This window comes from Falco biarmicus, chromosome 2, assembly GCF_023638135.1.
Source record: "Falco biarmicus isolate bFalBia1 chromosome 2, bFalBia1.pri, whole genome shotgun sequence".
NCBI classification, from domain to species: Eukaryota; Metazoa; Chordata; class Aves; order Falconiformes; family Falconidae; genus Falco; species Falco biarmicus.
In genome coordinates, this window is record NC_079289.1 from 55,515,137 (window position 1) to 55,530,679 (window position 15,543).

General features: G+C 40.4%; 1 protein-coding gene across 1 annotated transcript in view; it reads left to right on the plus strand.

Annotated features, from left to right (window-relative positions):
- The window catches only part of GPC6 (glypican 6), a 772,237-nt gene extending 757,053 nt beyond the window's left edge, over positions 1-15,184 (plus strand). The window contains exons 7-9 of the mRNA XM_056329321.1: positions 1,337-1,473; positions 10,367-10,542; positions 10,967-15,184. Coding sequence (XP_056185296.1) covers positions 1,337-1,473; positions 10,367-10,542; positions 10,967-11,169 — 516 coding nt within the window. The 3' untranslated portion in view covers positions 11,170-15,184. The remainder of the gene's footprint in view (positions 1-1,336; positions 1,474-10,366; positions 10,543-10,966) is intronic.
- Positions 15,185-15,543: the final 359 nt, after the last annotated feature.

Below are 15,543 nucleotides of genomic sequence, written 5' to 3' on the forward strand. Positions count from 1 at the left end.
AGTATCTCATATGAAAACAAAGCAACTAGGGGGCTTGGCAAGGGGTGCGGAGGAGATTTATAAGGTGTCTATCATGGCAAGAAACGCTGTCAACAACCCATGCAGCCAAATACTGTCCTACTTATTTCTTGCAGATGAAAATGCAGACAGTGCTTCTGAAATAACATCCTTGGCTGTTTCTGTCTCCTGGTTTATAGAGTGACATTCCACAGAGTTTAAGCATGGCAAAGCAGCGTGGGCCATTTGCTCAGAGAGCTATCATGCCTTCAGAACAAAAGATAAAAGAGATAAATAGCCGAGTACAGTATTGTACCTCAACAACCTAAAAGCCAATCTCAAAACTGAATGGAAGAATGGAGAGCTTTTATTTCTTGTTTTTTTAAAGAATAAAGCTTGGTGATTTCCTTTAAAGGCTATTCAACAAGCTCCCCTAAATCCTATTACAACTTAATGTGAAATGCATCTGTTTCCATAAGAACAACAGTGGCACCATTCATCCTTTGTAGTCAGTTCTTTGTTGTGTTTTCTATCTATTCTTGTATATTTTTCCACTCTAGTACACCAGACGCAAAACAAGAACTGATAACATTTTAGCCACAGCATTTATTTATTAAGTTGATGCTGGAAATTCGGTTTGTTCCTACTTGCTGCCTGAATCATGCCAGATTAAATTATTGTTCAAGGACTTTATAACGTAAAGAAACTGTTTTGATACTGCCCCAACATTTCTTGAACCTGAAGTCTGTATCCAGCTATAGATATTTACACCTAAGCAAAGATGGATATAGTCTCTGCAGGCATGTATATACACATACTTCTTGCTGTTGCTGAGATCCAAATGTACTGCAGTGTATTCAGCCTGCATATCTTAAATCAGTTCAACATCAGCTCAGCACTGCACCTTTTTTTCAGAACCTTTGCATGTAGCTCTAAATATAATATTTATCTAAGACATGACCAAGTTGGTGGGCGAGATATTTTATCTGATGTACACTGTTTAACTGAATTTACATTCAGCAGACTGTGAGGCATATTAATTCTTAGAAAGATGTATATTTAGAAAACCTTAGACAAATGGAGACTAGAAAGAGCACGATGTAACACGCTTTTATTAATGTCTTGCCTGTGGAAAAAGGTGACTTTGATTATTTGTACTCTCTGGACCTAAATGCTGAGTGCCTTGCTTGTAAATACAAGGATTTAAATTTTAGCACCTTCAGCCCTTTTAACCTTCACCATCATCACCATCATGGAATTAAACAACCTATTATTTAATGTGACAGTTAGCATGGCTGATGTTGTTAACCTGTTTTCCCTCTCATTGTCTCTTAATCAGGTAACAGACATTAAAGAAAAGCTAAAGCTCTCTAAAAAGTTCTGGTCAACATTACCCTACACAATCTGCAAGGATGAGCGAGTGACAGCGGGTCCATCAATCGAGGAAGACTGCTGGAACGGCCACACCAAGGCAAGGTGAGGTGGACCCCTCTCCACCACACCGGTCCAAATCCCTATTTGGCCTGAAGCAATCGTGAAACTGAGGGTATTTCACAAAACTCCTTATAAGAGTGCAATGGAAATGGGGAGAACAAGTAATTGTCCACACACAGCTTGTAGCCGAGATTACTTATTGTCAAGATGCCATTAAAGCCAGAGTGTGAGTCAGGGTAAATGTGCACAGCATGTCAGCATGTGAACACAGAAAATGTTCATTGGTTCAGCTCCAGAAGGATAATTTATACTGAGATTTCAAAGAGCTCTTTAGCTCCATTTAGCATCCCTGTGTTGGGACTGACAGCTTGTGAAGCAATTGCACTCTCGGGATATCATACTGGGATGAAACAGAAATTGGAATTTCAGCTCTATTTGCTATTGGCTGGCAAAGCTTAGGGCTATTTGCTGAGGGGGGAAAAAAGAAACAACTTGAAAAATAGCTAGCAGAGAAAAATGTAACTCCTACTTATCTTGTGTAGAAGGCTTGACCTTATGTTACTTCATCAGAGATACTGTGGTCATCTGCCATTGTTTGTGATTAATTTTTTGTGAGTTTTAATTTTGAAGTTTGCTTGGCTCTGGCTGTGGCAAGGCTGGAGCTGGCAGATGAGCAGGTGTCTCCAAAGGTCCCAGTGTGGATTCATCAGCTGACAGAGAAGAGGATCTGATTATCCCTGCTGAGAGAGAGAGAAATTGGCTCAAGGACCACGTCACGGGCAGTCAGGTTTCAGGTCTGCAGCAGTAGCCTGTGTTCTTGGGAATACAGGAGGAGTAGAGAGGTTTGAGTGTCTGATGACTGCTCAATCTGGAGAGCAGTGATACTCGGGGACTGGAATCTTTATTTTCCTTTTACCTGATGACACATATGAAGCCAGAATACAAAAATGAGCCAATAGCAACAACCAAAAGAAAAAAAAAGTAAGACAAGAACATAAAGTATAAAAACTCAGGAAAAATAAGACAACATAGGAAAAAACTCACAAACCTGTTAAATGCCATTTTGCGTGGATGGGTGGATGGGGCAGATACATAGATTGCACCAACCCCATAATCTAATCATTTTTATAAAGAGTACACTTTACAGGGGGAGGTTTTGCACTGAACACATGCCCTTCTTCCTAGCCTTACTACATAATGCTCAAAAGAATTTGTTCTGCAGACAAGAGCAGAGGGCTGTTTGGGATGCTGCTAGCCCATTGAACCCACTTTGAGACACATGTGAACAAATCTGTCCAAAAGCACAAGTCACTGCTCCGTTCCTAAGTCCCAGATCCAGAGAAATCCCCTAGTTCCTAAGTCCCAGATCCAGAGAAATGGGGACTCTAAGAAAGACAGCTAGGAGGAGCATCTGGCTATTACAGGACTCATCACAAAGGAGCAGCATGACGAGAGAATAAAAACTTTTTTTTATCTTCCTCTATTATATATCTTCTTGTCAGTGGGCTTTGTAAAATATGACCCTAGGCCAGTGTGCTGCAGAAGTTAAATGGAGTTTCTAGGCGGAGTTTCCAGGCCTTCCAGCTGGATGCCATGAGTCACATCAGGATACATGCATTAATAAGAGATACACGCTACTCCTTCTACAAAAGAGCAGTCAAACCTGCTAATATCCCTCCTGGTTTCCATGACCAACACTAATGTTTGTAGCATGTCTGGCCAACACTTTGCAGCCATCTTATGCTCCTGCACTGAAGGATCTGGCACAACTTCCACATTTGTTGGGAGTTACGGAGGTGCATTTTATGCATGTAGTTTTTCACCTTCCTTTTGCAGTATTTATTGTACGAGAAGTCTGGTTATTTTCATGACCCCTTCTGAGATTAATGTTCTGGAGCTGCTGAGAAAAACTATTCTCTGCTGATAATCTCCTTGATTAATTTAATACAGATATTTCACTGGATGTGGAATCACAGCTACAAAGCATCACCTGAAAATACAGTTTTAGCAGGGCCAGCCACTGCTCCCCTGTCCAGTTTCTATTTCATACCCATTCACAGAGAAAATGTATAGTCATAGTCTATTAACAGTAGTCAATAAATGCTTCAGGTGGAGAGAATAATAATAAATCAGAGAGCTACCACAGAATGCCTTGGCCTGTATACAAAATCATAATGAAAATATTATTGAAGATAACTAGCTTTAGATGCAAAATCACCTCTTGGCTGGTGAACAAGGACATTTACTGCAGCATAAAGAAAAAACATAAAAGTTTTCTTGATCATACTGATTAATATCTGATATGAAATGCTAGTTCACAGGAACAAGGGTGGCAAAATCTAGCCAATATGCATGCAACTTTTAGTGTTCACTGTGTCACGTCATAAGCCTGCCTGTGCTATATGAGGAGCTACATTTTGAACTCCAGAGAATATGACAAAAGCCCATGATAGAAAAAAAGGAAATTTAGCCACCTCCTGTTTTCCTAGACATCAATACTACAAGTAAGACGACAGCATGGTGTTAGCTACTGTTGAGAAAGGAAATTGCTGCTGTTTTTTGATCAGATCCTGTGGTGGTATAGAGTTAGAAACTTTGAATTGCCAGATAGACATTATGCCCCATGTTTCATTTTACACATCACCTTTTGATGATGCTTTTACAGGGGAAAAGTTACAAACCTGAGATCACAGAAAATGAAAGCTAGGCTTTCTCCTGAGAGAGGCATTATACCAAGGTCACTTGTGGTTATTACACTCCCCAGATACTACTTTGCTACCATGATTAATTTACAGTGACACCAGGTCGCCAAATGAAGGTTGCCAATTTGTGAATAATCATGGGGTAACAGTCATCTATTTGGTGTTCTGGAAGGGTGCACTTGGCTCATTACTGATCCTGTATGAAGAATGGTTTTAATCCAGTCATATCAGGTAGAAACCAAGTGCTGTGAAAATGGGGGAAACATTTATTAGGTGGATTAATCTCTTTTTTTGAAAAATCTGTATTAAAAAAAAAAAATAATAGCTACTTCAGACAAAGTGCCTTTTAGAGAGATGCCCAATAGGACTTCCCCATCATATCAGTATTCACAAAAGAACTTGAACATAATTCTGTGTTTAAAGAATTAAGCTATTCTTCCAGATGTACAGAGACAGATTTTTTTAAAGATATTTAGGATCTAAAAAACATCATTAAGACCAAACTTTATAAGTTTAGCTCCTCCCCTACATGCAGATAAATTCTTAACAACAGCTGGCAACCTCTTCACTAATAGACGTTCTCCAGAAATTAAGGAATTTTCCCAAGAATGATGGAATTCAGGCTTTAGGACTTAAACCAAATCCAAGGTATTAGCCCTTGATTAAGTGACTTTTACTGAAGTGAGAGTAGTAACCAAATCTGCAACCACTCTGGTGGTCAGGAGATAAACGTTGAATTGCTACAGCCAACTCATTTCAACGAAACCACGTGAGAGATTGTGCTCATGCACTATCATCCTGGTGCTCATGCTCAACAGGACTATAGACTTCTTAATATGCCTTAGCTCTGGAAGACTGCAATCTGTGGAAGAGATGAAACCTGCATTCCTTTCCTTGAAGAAGCTATCACTCCTCTGAGCACAGTGAAGAAGGAATAAAATTGAGACAGACAGTAATTATAAACGGGGGGGGGGGGGGCGGGGGGGGCGCGGGGGGGGAATAGAGAAAGGTAAGGAACAAAAGGAAAAATTAACCTTGTTTTCAACATCTAGCTCAAAACTACAAGGTATTTCACCAAAGCAAACACAAGATAGAGTCTGAGCTAGCCTGAAATTTTCTTCTTCTCCTGCCACATGTATGGAGTGCCTACTTCCCCAGCAGAAAGCCTTTAATTGCTGGTGGAATTCAGGTGGGAAGAAAGACTCACCACATCAGTGCCTGCCCTAGGAAAGTTGCTCATTGCTGACCAGCAAGGCTTGCAATGAGAATGCGTTGGATGTCCTTTACCTGGAGGTAGGCAAAGATAACCATTTAGCACCACTAGTGAAAGTGGTAATAAAACACTTCTTGGCAAGTGTGAAAACTGGCTGTTCTTAAGTGATGGCTTTAGTTTATTTTTGCACCTTTCAACAAAATGGCAGATAAGCATTTTCTGCCTCTCCTTCTGTCTCCTCAAGCTTTTCTCCAGGATGGAGGGGGGGGGGGAAAACAATGGAAAATATCCTGTAGGGATTACCTCCTGAGCAAACAGAATCAGATGAGGTGATCCAGCTAGCCAAAAAAGCCAATTTTCTACTGCACTTATCTTTCTGGACCAGATGTGACTGCCTACCCCCAGCCCAACCTCAGTAAGCCTGTGCTCTATTGCCTACAATTCTGTCCATCTGGAAAAACTCCAGTACTGCCTAGGCGTGATGCTCCAGTTGTACTGTAAGCAGCTGCTATGGCAGCAAAATATGTAAAATGCTGCCCTTTAAGGTAGATGTCTTCAAAAAAACAGGTTTCTCCTTTATTTGGGGGGAAGGGTGGTTCATAGCTACAGCCTTTGTATAAATGACCTGAGAGATTCATCATTTTTAGACTTGAAAAGGAAGCAGACACGCTGGAACGTTAACTGGATATTTAAAGAAAAGAAAAATGTAGTTTTAAATAGGCTTTGTGGTACTTCTCTATGATGTGCCAAAAGACATCTTTGTTGTGTCTGCTGAGACAAGCTAGAACTGTGGAAAGGCTAAGAGGAACAGAAAGCATTAATATTTTAGAAAACAATGTAAATTACACTAAAATCCTGACACAGCTGAGCAAGGAGCAAACAGCAGAAAACAAACAATATTGTTCAGCTTCTCTATACTCAGAGGGCTAAGAAAGCTGATATCTTTTTTTGCTAGGAGGATGCAAAGAGCAGACACTGATTCAGGTTGGCATTTCTCTTCTTTTTGTTTATAATGGGCATACAGTTCTTGTAATGGCCAGGCCTACAAAGAGATCATTAATGAGAGCAGAAACAGCAGCGAAGCTTAAAATTCACAGGGGTGTCTCTACTTACAGAGCTGCAGCAAAAGCAGCTGTGTTCAACAACTTTGCCTAGCCAGCAACAAATCTTCTGTCAAAAAGTGGTCCCAAGACATGGCTTCCAATTTGGTGTCGCTTAACCCTACCCCACACACATCAAAACGCTCTTGTCAGAAAATGTGCCGGGCTGCCTCTCAGAGGCTGTCACTTGCAAAACACCTTGAGCTGTGTGTTCCCATCCTTGTACCAGTCCTTTAAAGAAAGGAAAACAATTCAGAGATATTTACATTCAATATAAGCTTTTCTGCATTTTATTTTCTCCTCCAGGGGAAACAGGTGAACTCGTTCAGTAATGAGGGCAGAATTCTGCTTCACATTCAGACATGTAAATTCATGCACTTAAATATGGGTGAGACAACAAGGAGTCATTTGTGCTGCCCAAGCAAGAGTAGTGCCATTTGAGACTCTCTGGTATGTCTGAGATTGAGTATGACACAGGACACTACCTGCCATCTGGACCAGAGGCTCGGCTAGAACTGCTTGAGCATTTTAAAAATCAATGGTGTTAAGGTGCCTGAAGAGAGTCCCAATATCCTGTCAGTGTATTCAACGAGGGATTTTTCCACTGCCTAAACACACTTACCTACTGTTATGTGAGATGGCCTAAACAGTCAGGACACCATCACAGAGCTGGCAAGTAAGACACCGGACCTACAGAATACCCAGAACCTACAGGAGCAGCAACAGGACACCAAGCAGCATACACCTTGGTGGCTACAGTGGCACTCAAGACTCAATTCAGCTGCCTAAAGAAAGACACCTAATACAATCTTATATGCCCCAGACGTCCAAGACCTCCCCCTCAAGCCTGTAGATATGATGCAGAGCCACATGTTTCAGAGAAGTGGGGGAGTCACCAAGAGCGTTCAAGTGGTGCCAGATGTCTATGTGCAACTAATCCCAGCAGATGAAATCTAATGAACTAGTCATTTGCCAAAGGCACGTGGGACTCCAGCAGCTGTCTGTGCTCCACTGGTTAATAAACTCCTGACTAGTTTTGACTAGATCTTGTGCTGACTAGATCTGGCAAGAGTGGGACTCTGCTCATATGCAAACACCTGCATTTAGACATACAAGTTTTAGTGTCTGTATAAACCTAAAGATTAATCTTCAGCCTCCCTAATTCTTTTGTGCTTATGCCCTAAAATGCCAAGAGGCTCGTTCACCTGGGAATTTAAGTATCCACCTAACCTTTAGGCAATCATAAGGTAATGGATTTCTTGTGATCCACATCCAATATGGCTCCCTTACACATCCAAGTGAGGTGCACTGGGTGGTTCTCCTGAGAGGTTAAGCCCTTCCATGCCAAGGATGCTTTGGAGATCAACAGATCCTGAGGCAGATACTGCAGGGTGTGTGACAGTCTGACTGAATCACTTCCTACTGATGAATGGGGTGGCCCATTTAAAGTTAGATGGTCTTTAGAAGGACATCAGATCGACACTGATCACAGTGCAGAATATGAACTTCAATAAAAAGCACACACCAGAGCACTCTCTAACTGCTTTAAAGCTCCAGACTAATTCATATTGTCTTCATATAAAAAGCTTACTAAGAAGTCAGTAAATTCTTCTTTTATTATTGATGATGACGAGAAGAAGATGAAATCAAACATAAATCAGTCAAAGACAGCCTGTGAACTGCCATTCAGAGAAAGCCATAGCTTCTCATGGATGGCATGCAATAAAGAGCAACTAACCCTTCCTAAAGTAATCTGCATGAACGCTCAACAACTTCAATTCTAGCTGCTAACAGCTATGGGCATTGTCATGGACAAGGTACTGGGCAAGATGGACATCCTCTCTGAGCCAGTAGGACAATTTTTACATTCTTACTTCTTTTAATCAACTGCACCTTGAAACCACTGATTAACTTCTGGGCTGAGTAATTTGTCTACAGCAGCCATTTCATTTTAGAGGTGTGTGGCAGATGGAGGTGCAGTTCCTTTGCAGCCCAGAACTTCCCTGCATGCCAAGGTCTCTGTCCTGCTGCATCCAAGCAGCTCTGCAGAATTACTTCCAATTTTTATCTTTGGTGATTCATAACACTGTGGTCTGCAGTCCTCTGTACTAGGGGAGGTGACTCTTTCTTCTTACCGTAAAGCCCGTACCACAAGAGTCTGGATGGGATCCCTACAGCATTGTTATTTCTTGTTATGGTACTAGTGGTACAACAGGACATGCAGTTTGAGGCTGGGTATTAGTGGCAGTCATGTTTTGTTCTCATATGTTCACACTCTCCCGGGATTATCCTCATGTAAGCTTTCAAAGGCCACTGATGACAAATTAGTCTCATCTTGCAGAGCAAAGACCTATTACGATGAGACTAAGCCCTTCACTGGTGCAGCAAAGCAGTCATCGTTTTGTGAACGTCCAGAAGCAATACAGAACTTATTTTCCCTCAACCATGACTTCAGCGGAGAAAATCCTTTCTTGTCCCATACTTTCACATTTATTTTTAAGGGATATGTTTATTTTCCAGACCAATACAAACATAACACCGACACCAATGCCAGATTTGAACACTGATTTAGAATTGGTCTGGCACAAGTGAGAGTGAAGTGAAATAGTCAGTACCAGGCATCATGAAAGTCTGCCGTTGGTAGGCTAGACTGTGCTAACACTACTGGCTGAGCACATACCCACATGAGGAGTCCCACAAACATCAGTAGGATAGCCTGGTATGCAAACTATTACAAAATAGATCATATTCTGATAAAGGACATGAACAAAGGGTAAATCCAAATCCTTTGCAGTCTAAATGTAAGACAAAGATAGTAAGTAAAAACAGACGAGAAAGAACAGGGAAGCAGGCTATTTTCTCAGGATACCATGCCAGCACAGCGAAATAATGTCAGCCCTTTATCAGCCTAGCAGCTGTGAAATGCACAGCTAATTTTTAACAGAGATTCAAAGCAGGAAAAAGGTAGGTTTGCAGGTGCCTATAAGGAGAGTTTCCTGAGGACAAAGAGCAGCAGGAGACAAAGTGTGCGTATTTAACAAAAGATGATGAAGACTTTTACTGTAGGATGATTGGAGGCATGGGATGATTTTTGCAGGGGAGAGAGACCTACAAAAGCACACTTGCTGCCTGTGAGCAGCCTAAGACTGGATTTGCCAAGGTCAGAGAAGGGAATGCTGCAGTAGTCAGGAAACGATAAGCTAAGAGCCTGAATAAAAAATTCAGATGTGTGGACAGATAGGAAAAACCATACCTTAAATATGTTGTGCACAAAGCACATGGGAGATGCAAATACAGACTGTTTGTAAGGAATAAGGACCAAATCAAAGAGAATACTGGAGTTTGGTAAACTCACAACGCTGTTTATGGGCCTGGATATCAGATAAGCTGGAGATGTTGTTCATTGTAGTCAAAAAAGGGATGCAAGGAAGAACTGGAGAAGAAAATTAATTAGGTGCTTCCTTTAAACAAAGAGAGCCCTAATGCCTCAAGATAGCCTTCTAAACTATCTCAGAACAGCAAATATGCTATACATAACAAAGGAGTTCATATAAGACCAGAAGAATGCATTGTTAGATGCTTAACTTAGTGTGCAATCATTCAGATCAGTAGAGAATCTGAAGACGCAGTGACTTACTGCTGTCTGGTGAGCCTCTTCCATAGTTCACAGAGCCAGTGCACCTGATGGGGACTATGCAGAGAGCTTTAATCCTTTCTGGTCTCCATACAGCTGAGCAACTAAAAAAGATCCTTTAAAGTCTGTAAAATTAAAAACCACATTTTTAAAATGGTTTCACTGGAGCTGTTTAAGAATGTGTAATCATTATCAGTGTCAAATTGCTTAGCACAACATTTACTGTACACTGGCTTATTTCTGAACCTTACTGCATTTTAAACTAATCATTCATCCTGCTACATAGATACTTGCCTGAGGTTATGAACGATGGCTTAACCAACCAGATCAACAATCCAGAAGTAGATGTGGACATCACAAGGCCAGACACCTTCATTCGACAGCAAATCATGGCCTTACGTGTCATGACTAACAAATTGAAGAATGCATATAATGGAAATGATGTCAACTTCCAGGATACAAGTAAGAACCATTAAATAAGTGCATTTTTGGAACACATTTATAATCAGTTCCATTGCAATGGCTTTCTTTGGTCTTTGTGCTCTGTGCTACTGACAACAACAAAATCTTTTTCCGTCCCATGAAATTCCGGTTATATATTCGTTTCTTTTCCTTCTCTTGATTATCTTCATGTCAAATGCATAAAGACACTGAGGGGTTTCCATAATACCAGAAGTCCACTCCTTTTTCAAAAGAGCATTTAATCACCTAATTAAGTTACAGTGGCTTTCATTTGGATGCTTTACTGAATGAAAGCACCACCAACATTTTGCCATTCCTAAGGTGTTCATCTGCATTGGGGTGCTGGGTGGAATGGGGATGAAGAAAAGGAACAAACGCTGTAACCCATGGCCTTCATGTTGTTTCCCTCACTTCTTTGTGCCAGGTGATGAAACCAGTGGCTCGGGCAGTGGAAGCGGCTGTACAGATGACATCTGTCCCACTGAGTTTGATTTTGTCACCACCGAAGCACCACCGGTTGACTCCGACAGGAGGGAGGTGGAGGCTTCAGCCACAGAGCTTGGCTCGTCACTGCAGACATTGCTCATCGTCTTTGTCAGTCTCATACTACAGAGACAGTGGAGATAATCCTGGATCTGGTTGGAGAAACTGTGTTTTAGCTGCAGAAACAGCCAACTTTATTCTTTTCTTATACTCTTGGACAATGGACCATGCCACAAACACTTGCAGTTTTCTACAAGAAGAGAGCAGTACTGCAACCTGCTTCCCTTTTTTGTTTTCCCAAAGAGTACCGGGTGCCAGACTGAACTGCTTCCTGCTTTTTTCAGATAACTCTGAAGATGATATCCACTCTTAAGAGAATTCTTTCTCAAACTTTTATTACAGGAGACTTTCTGAGCTTCATTTCCTTTTATGCTGCAAAAGTAAAAAAGGATCTTACAGTGTGTGTTTTTCCCTAACAAGAAAAAGGAGGGGGGAAGAAACCAAGAAAACGGTTTTCTTTCTGAATCAGGCCTGACTCAAGGCTGCTGCATTTCAACAGAATATCAACGAAACAAAAAAAAAGACAAGAAAGGAACAAAAAAAATGCAACCGTTCTTCACTGACAGCCAGGTTTCCTTTAGGAACTTCTGTAGGATGATTCAGGTCATCAGAATGATCATTGCTATAGAGAGGAAGTCTGGATTATTTTTTCCAACACAAAAATATGTCTCAATGGTGAATGTCTTGCACTCCATCTGCCAACCACATCAGATTGGTATGAAGGTAGAGAAGCTGAAAAATAAGTTTATCTTTTAGTATGATAGTAACTCCACTAGCTTCAGAGTATCATGTTACAGTTGCTTAGGATTTAAATCTTAATGCCCAGTAAAAAATTGAGTAGTAGCATGATTTCACCTAGCTTCTTTTAGGATTTATCCATGTTATACAATTGGCACAGTTTTCCACTTAGCTCACCATCAGCCGTGGTGGTAATGCTAAACAACACTCCTGACAAATCTCCCCTCAAGGGTTTGGACAGAAAATAATCTCTTGTGATATAATCTCTTTCCTTTTGTCACTGTTCTGACATCGATTAGGACTTCCTGCTACTATGTTCATTATCCTACCAAGACAGCAATTCTCTAATGGACTAACAGCGACCAGATCAATAGTGTGTTTCACACCTAACTACATCTTTCATATCAGTTAATTTCAATGTCACAAGGATTTCTTCTACAAAATTTCAGAACAAACAAATATATAGTACTGACATGGAGATTTCTTTCACTTTTTTAGTCTTAGTACGATCATCTATTTTTATATATATAAATATATATATAAATCACAGATTTTAACTTCTTAATTACAAGCTCAGGGTTGACACTTCTTTGTAAGAAAAAAATGTTTGGTCAACCAGCTCTTCTTTCTTTGTGCTGCTCTGAAAAGTAACCCTTTAATGACTGGTGAGCACGAACATCAAAGAAGAGAATTTTTTACATATCCAGTTGTCCATTTCTTAACAAGTTTGCAGGGCAGGGGAGAAAACCTCTCTCACCTGTGTGTATTTGCGGGGAGCAAGTGAGTTTGTGTGATAGGCCTAAAGAAGGACACGGATGTTATTTGTGATGGCAATTGTACTCTCAGATTCTCCAAGGATACATTGCTTCAATAATCATTGCCTAAATGACTATGGTCCTGGATAGAGTTTCCCTAATTTGCATCTGGTGGTAAGACCCAAGATGGAAGCTCTTTGAATCCTGGACAAATGAGTGTCAGCAATTAGACATCAAAACCTTCCCTTTTCCATCAGCAACAGACAAAGGGCTTCTGGGACAGTTCTGTGTGGTGTTGAAATGATCCACCAGAAACTTATTTCCTGATTCTTACGGTGACTCTGGAAATGGTATAGACAAATTGTGGTAACACTGTAAAGCTAGCCAACCACATTACAATTTAACAGCAGAGCAGGTAGATCATATCCATTGCAATCTCTTTTTCTTGTCAAATTATAATTAGTTATTGATCTAGGCATGAAATTAAAACAGAAAACACACAGCACGTTAGGATAAAGTATACTTAAGCACTCTTACCAAAGAGTATTTAGAAGCTATCTATATAGTATGTCTGATATCAAAAAGCATTGTTTTGAGCCATTTGTATTCCATTCTTTTTTCTCCCATTTGTTTGTTTACTTCAAAGTATAACGAGCTGTTCTTCTGGGCACAGCCTAGTATGCAGGAGTCGCTGGCTAGGTGTTCAGATCACACGTCTTACACCAGCCATACCAGTGCTTCCTGCTGCTCTGGTGGTTTCCTCTAGAACAGGTCTTTTGATTCAGTATTCACATCTTCAGGAAGTTAAACAGCAGAGTTTAAACCAATTCTCACAGGCTTTTATGTTGGCCCTGGTACAGCAGGTACCAAGCAGAGGATCTTGTCTTTTAATTTTTTTCCTGAACTTGCACATGCAGCTTTCTACAAGGAGTCCCCTTTAAAGCTCCCTCACAGTCCATCTCTTTCTATCCGTATGTGCAATTTTTCCACACTGCTCCTCCTCAGCAACTTTGTTTCAGGACCATTTGAGCATCATTTTGATTTAACCCATTGTGTGTTTATTCAGTGGTAACTAATACTATTTCCATCTGATTATTCTGGGCCTGGAAGCTTACTGACAGGTAACAAAGTCCAAGCTGTCTGAGGCAAGTCTTCTGTTGTATCTGCTCCACACTGCTGGTTAGGGAGCTTAGCCTCAGCCCACATTTAGGTGATCTGATGACTGTTTTCAGCTGATGCAGACAAACTGGGTGTCCAGGGTGCTCTTAGCTATTTGTAGACCTCCATAAACTCATGGGCAAGGAGTAAGAGGGATCCCTAAGAACAAGGGGGTTTGCTGAAGGCTGTTCTCACTCAGGGAGGTCACAGGAGGCGCCCTGCTGTGCTTGGACTGGATCTTAAAAGCTGCCAGTGCAACAACAAACCAGATTAATCTATGCTGAAATGTGATCATCTTGTGGGAGTTGTGCCAGAAATTTATGTCTTCCATATTATTTCTCCTCTTATTTTCCTACTATGCATGGTGATGTCTTGTCAGGAGATGGAGATGCCTTTGTGTGAGGTATTAGGCATATATTTCTTTAATAGTCCCTAAAGATTGAATACTTTCTTCATACAATGCTTTTTTTCCCTGAGATTAAGAGAGTTATTAAATCTACAAAGCAAATGAAATTGGGAATGAAGGAAAGAAAAGGAGTATTCGTATTCATAAATGTGACAATCTACATAATTTCCAATGTTTCTATTTGCACATGCTTTACATCAAATAACTCTCCTTCCGAGGTAATTTTTTGGTACTCCATAATTTAAATATTTCTCTTCTGTTAGCAGCTGGTAAAGTAAGAAATTATAAAGATGACAACTACCTGTTCAAGAAAGAGGACACAAGTCCTCAGGAAAAGTCCTTTAATTGTGTAAACTCTTTATGATGTGTGATCCAGAAGTTTTTGACATTTTATGTTCTTTTAAAGTGGAGGCTATTAAAAAAAAAAATCAGATGGAATTAATAACATAAAAGTGCTATAGACCCCTGCGAGGTTTTCCATTTAAGTATTAATTAAATTGCTTTTGCATTGTCCAAATTTTTAGTGTACTGCAGATTTTCCAGCTGATGATTCATTACACACTACTGTAACTGCAGTGCAAACTACCAGAGCTCTGGCTACACTTAAGCATTTCAAAAAAGACAATCAGAAAGAATTGAAAAAAGAGGGTAGATATTTCCTGCTAAAGAGGAAGAGCAGAAGAACCTGTGCCTTGGGGTTCTGGTAAGGGCTGATCTATCCCGATTCCCTAAGAGGCATTGCAGAGCTCTGTCCATGGAAAGCTCCAAAAATCTGAGCCTCAACCATACAAATCATCCCACTTTTGCAGGATTTTTAAGAAGGACAATTCCCACAGATGTGTGAACCAGTTTGAGCTGCTTTCATGCAAAATGGCTGTGAGCTAGAGCTGTTCTTGGGAGGTGGACTGCATGTGCAGCATCTCAGCATACAGCAGTTGCCTTCAGTTTACTAACCAACTGAATCATTATCAAATGTAACTATACTTATTCACAGAGACTTTTATTACTTCAACATGAAAAATAAATTACAGCACTGATGCAAGTTGTGGTTTTTTGTTTTTAATTTACTACCGAAGATAATCCATTAAAACTGAATACAGAAAATTTTAGCGTTATTCTGTTGGGAAAATTAGGTTTCTACAGATTTCATTATGGAAACAAATGTCTGGACAGGTTTTAGATATTAATAACAAATCCGCATTTCAAAGACATCAAAACTATATTTACTGTATTAACCTGTGAATGTTCAAACCTGCTGGATGAGAATGAGTAGAGTTAATGACAATGGAATACTACATGGAATTGCAAAACCCATCATTTCAAAGGGAAATTGAACAGTCAAAGGCTAAGTCTTACCTGTGGGGCCGCGAATACGTTGTCAAAGACACAACAATGCCTACT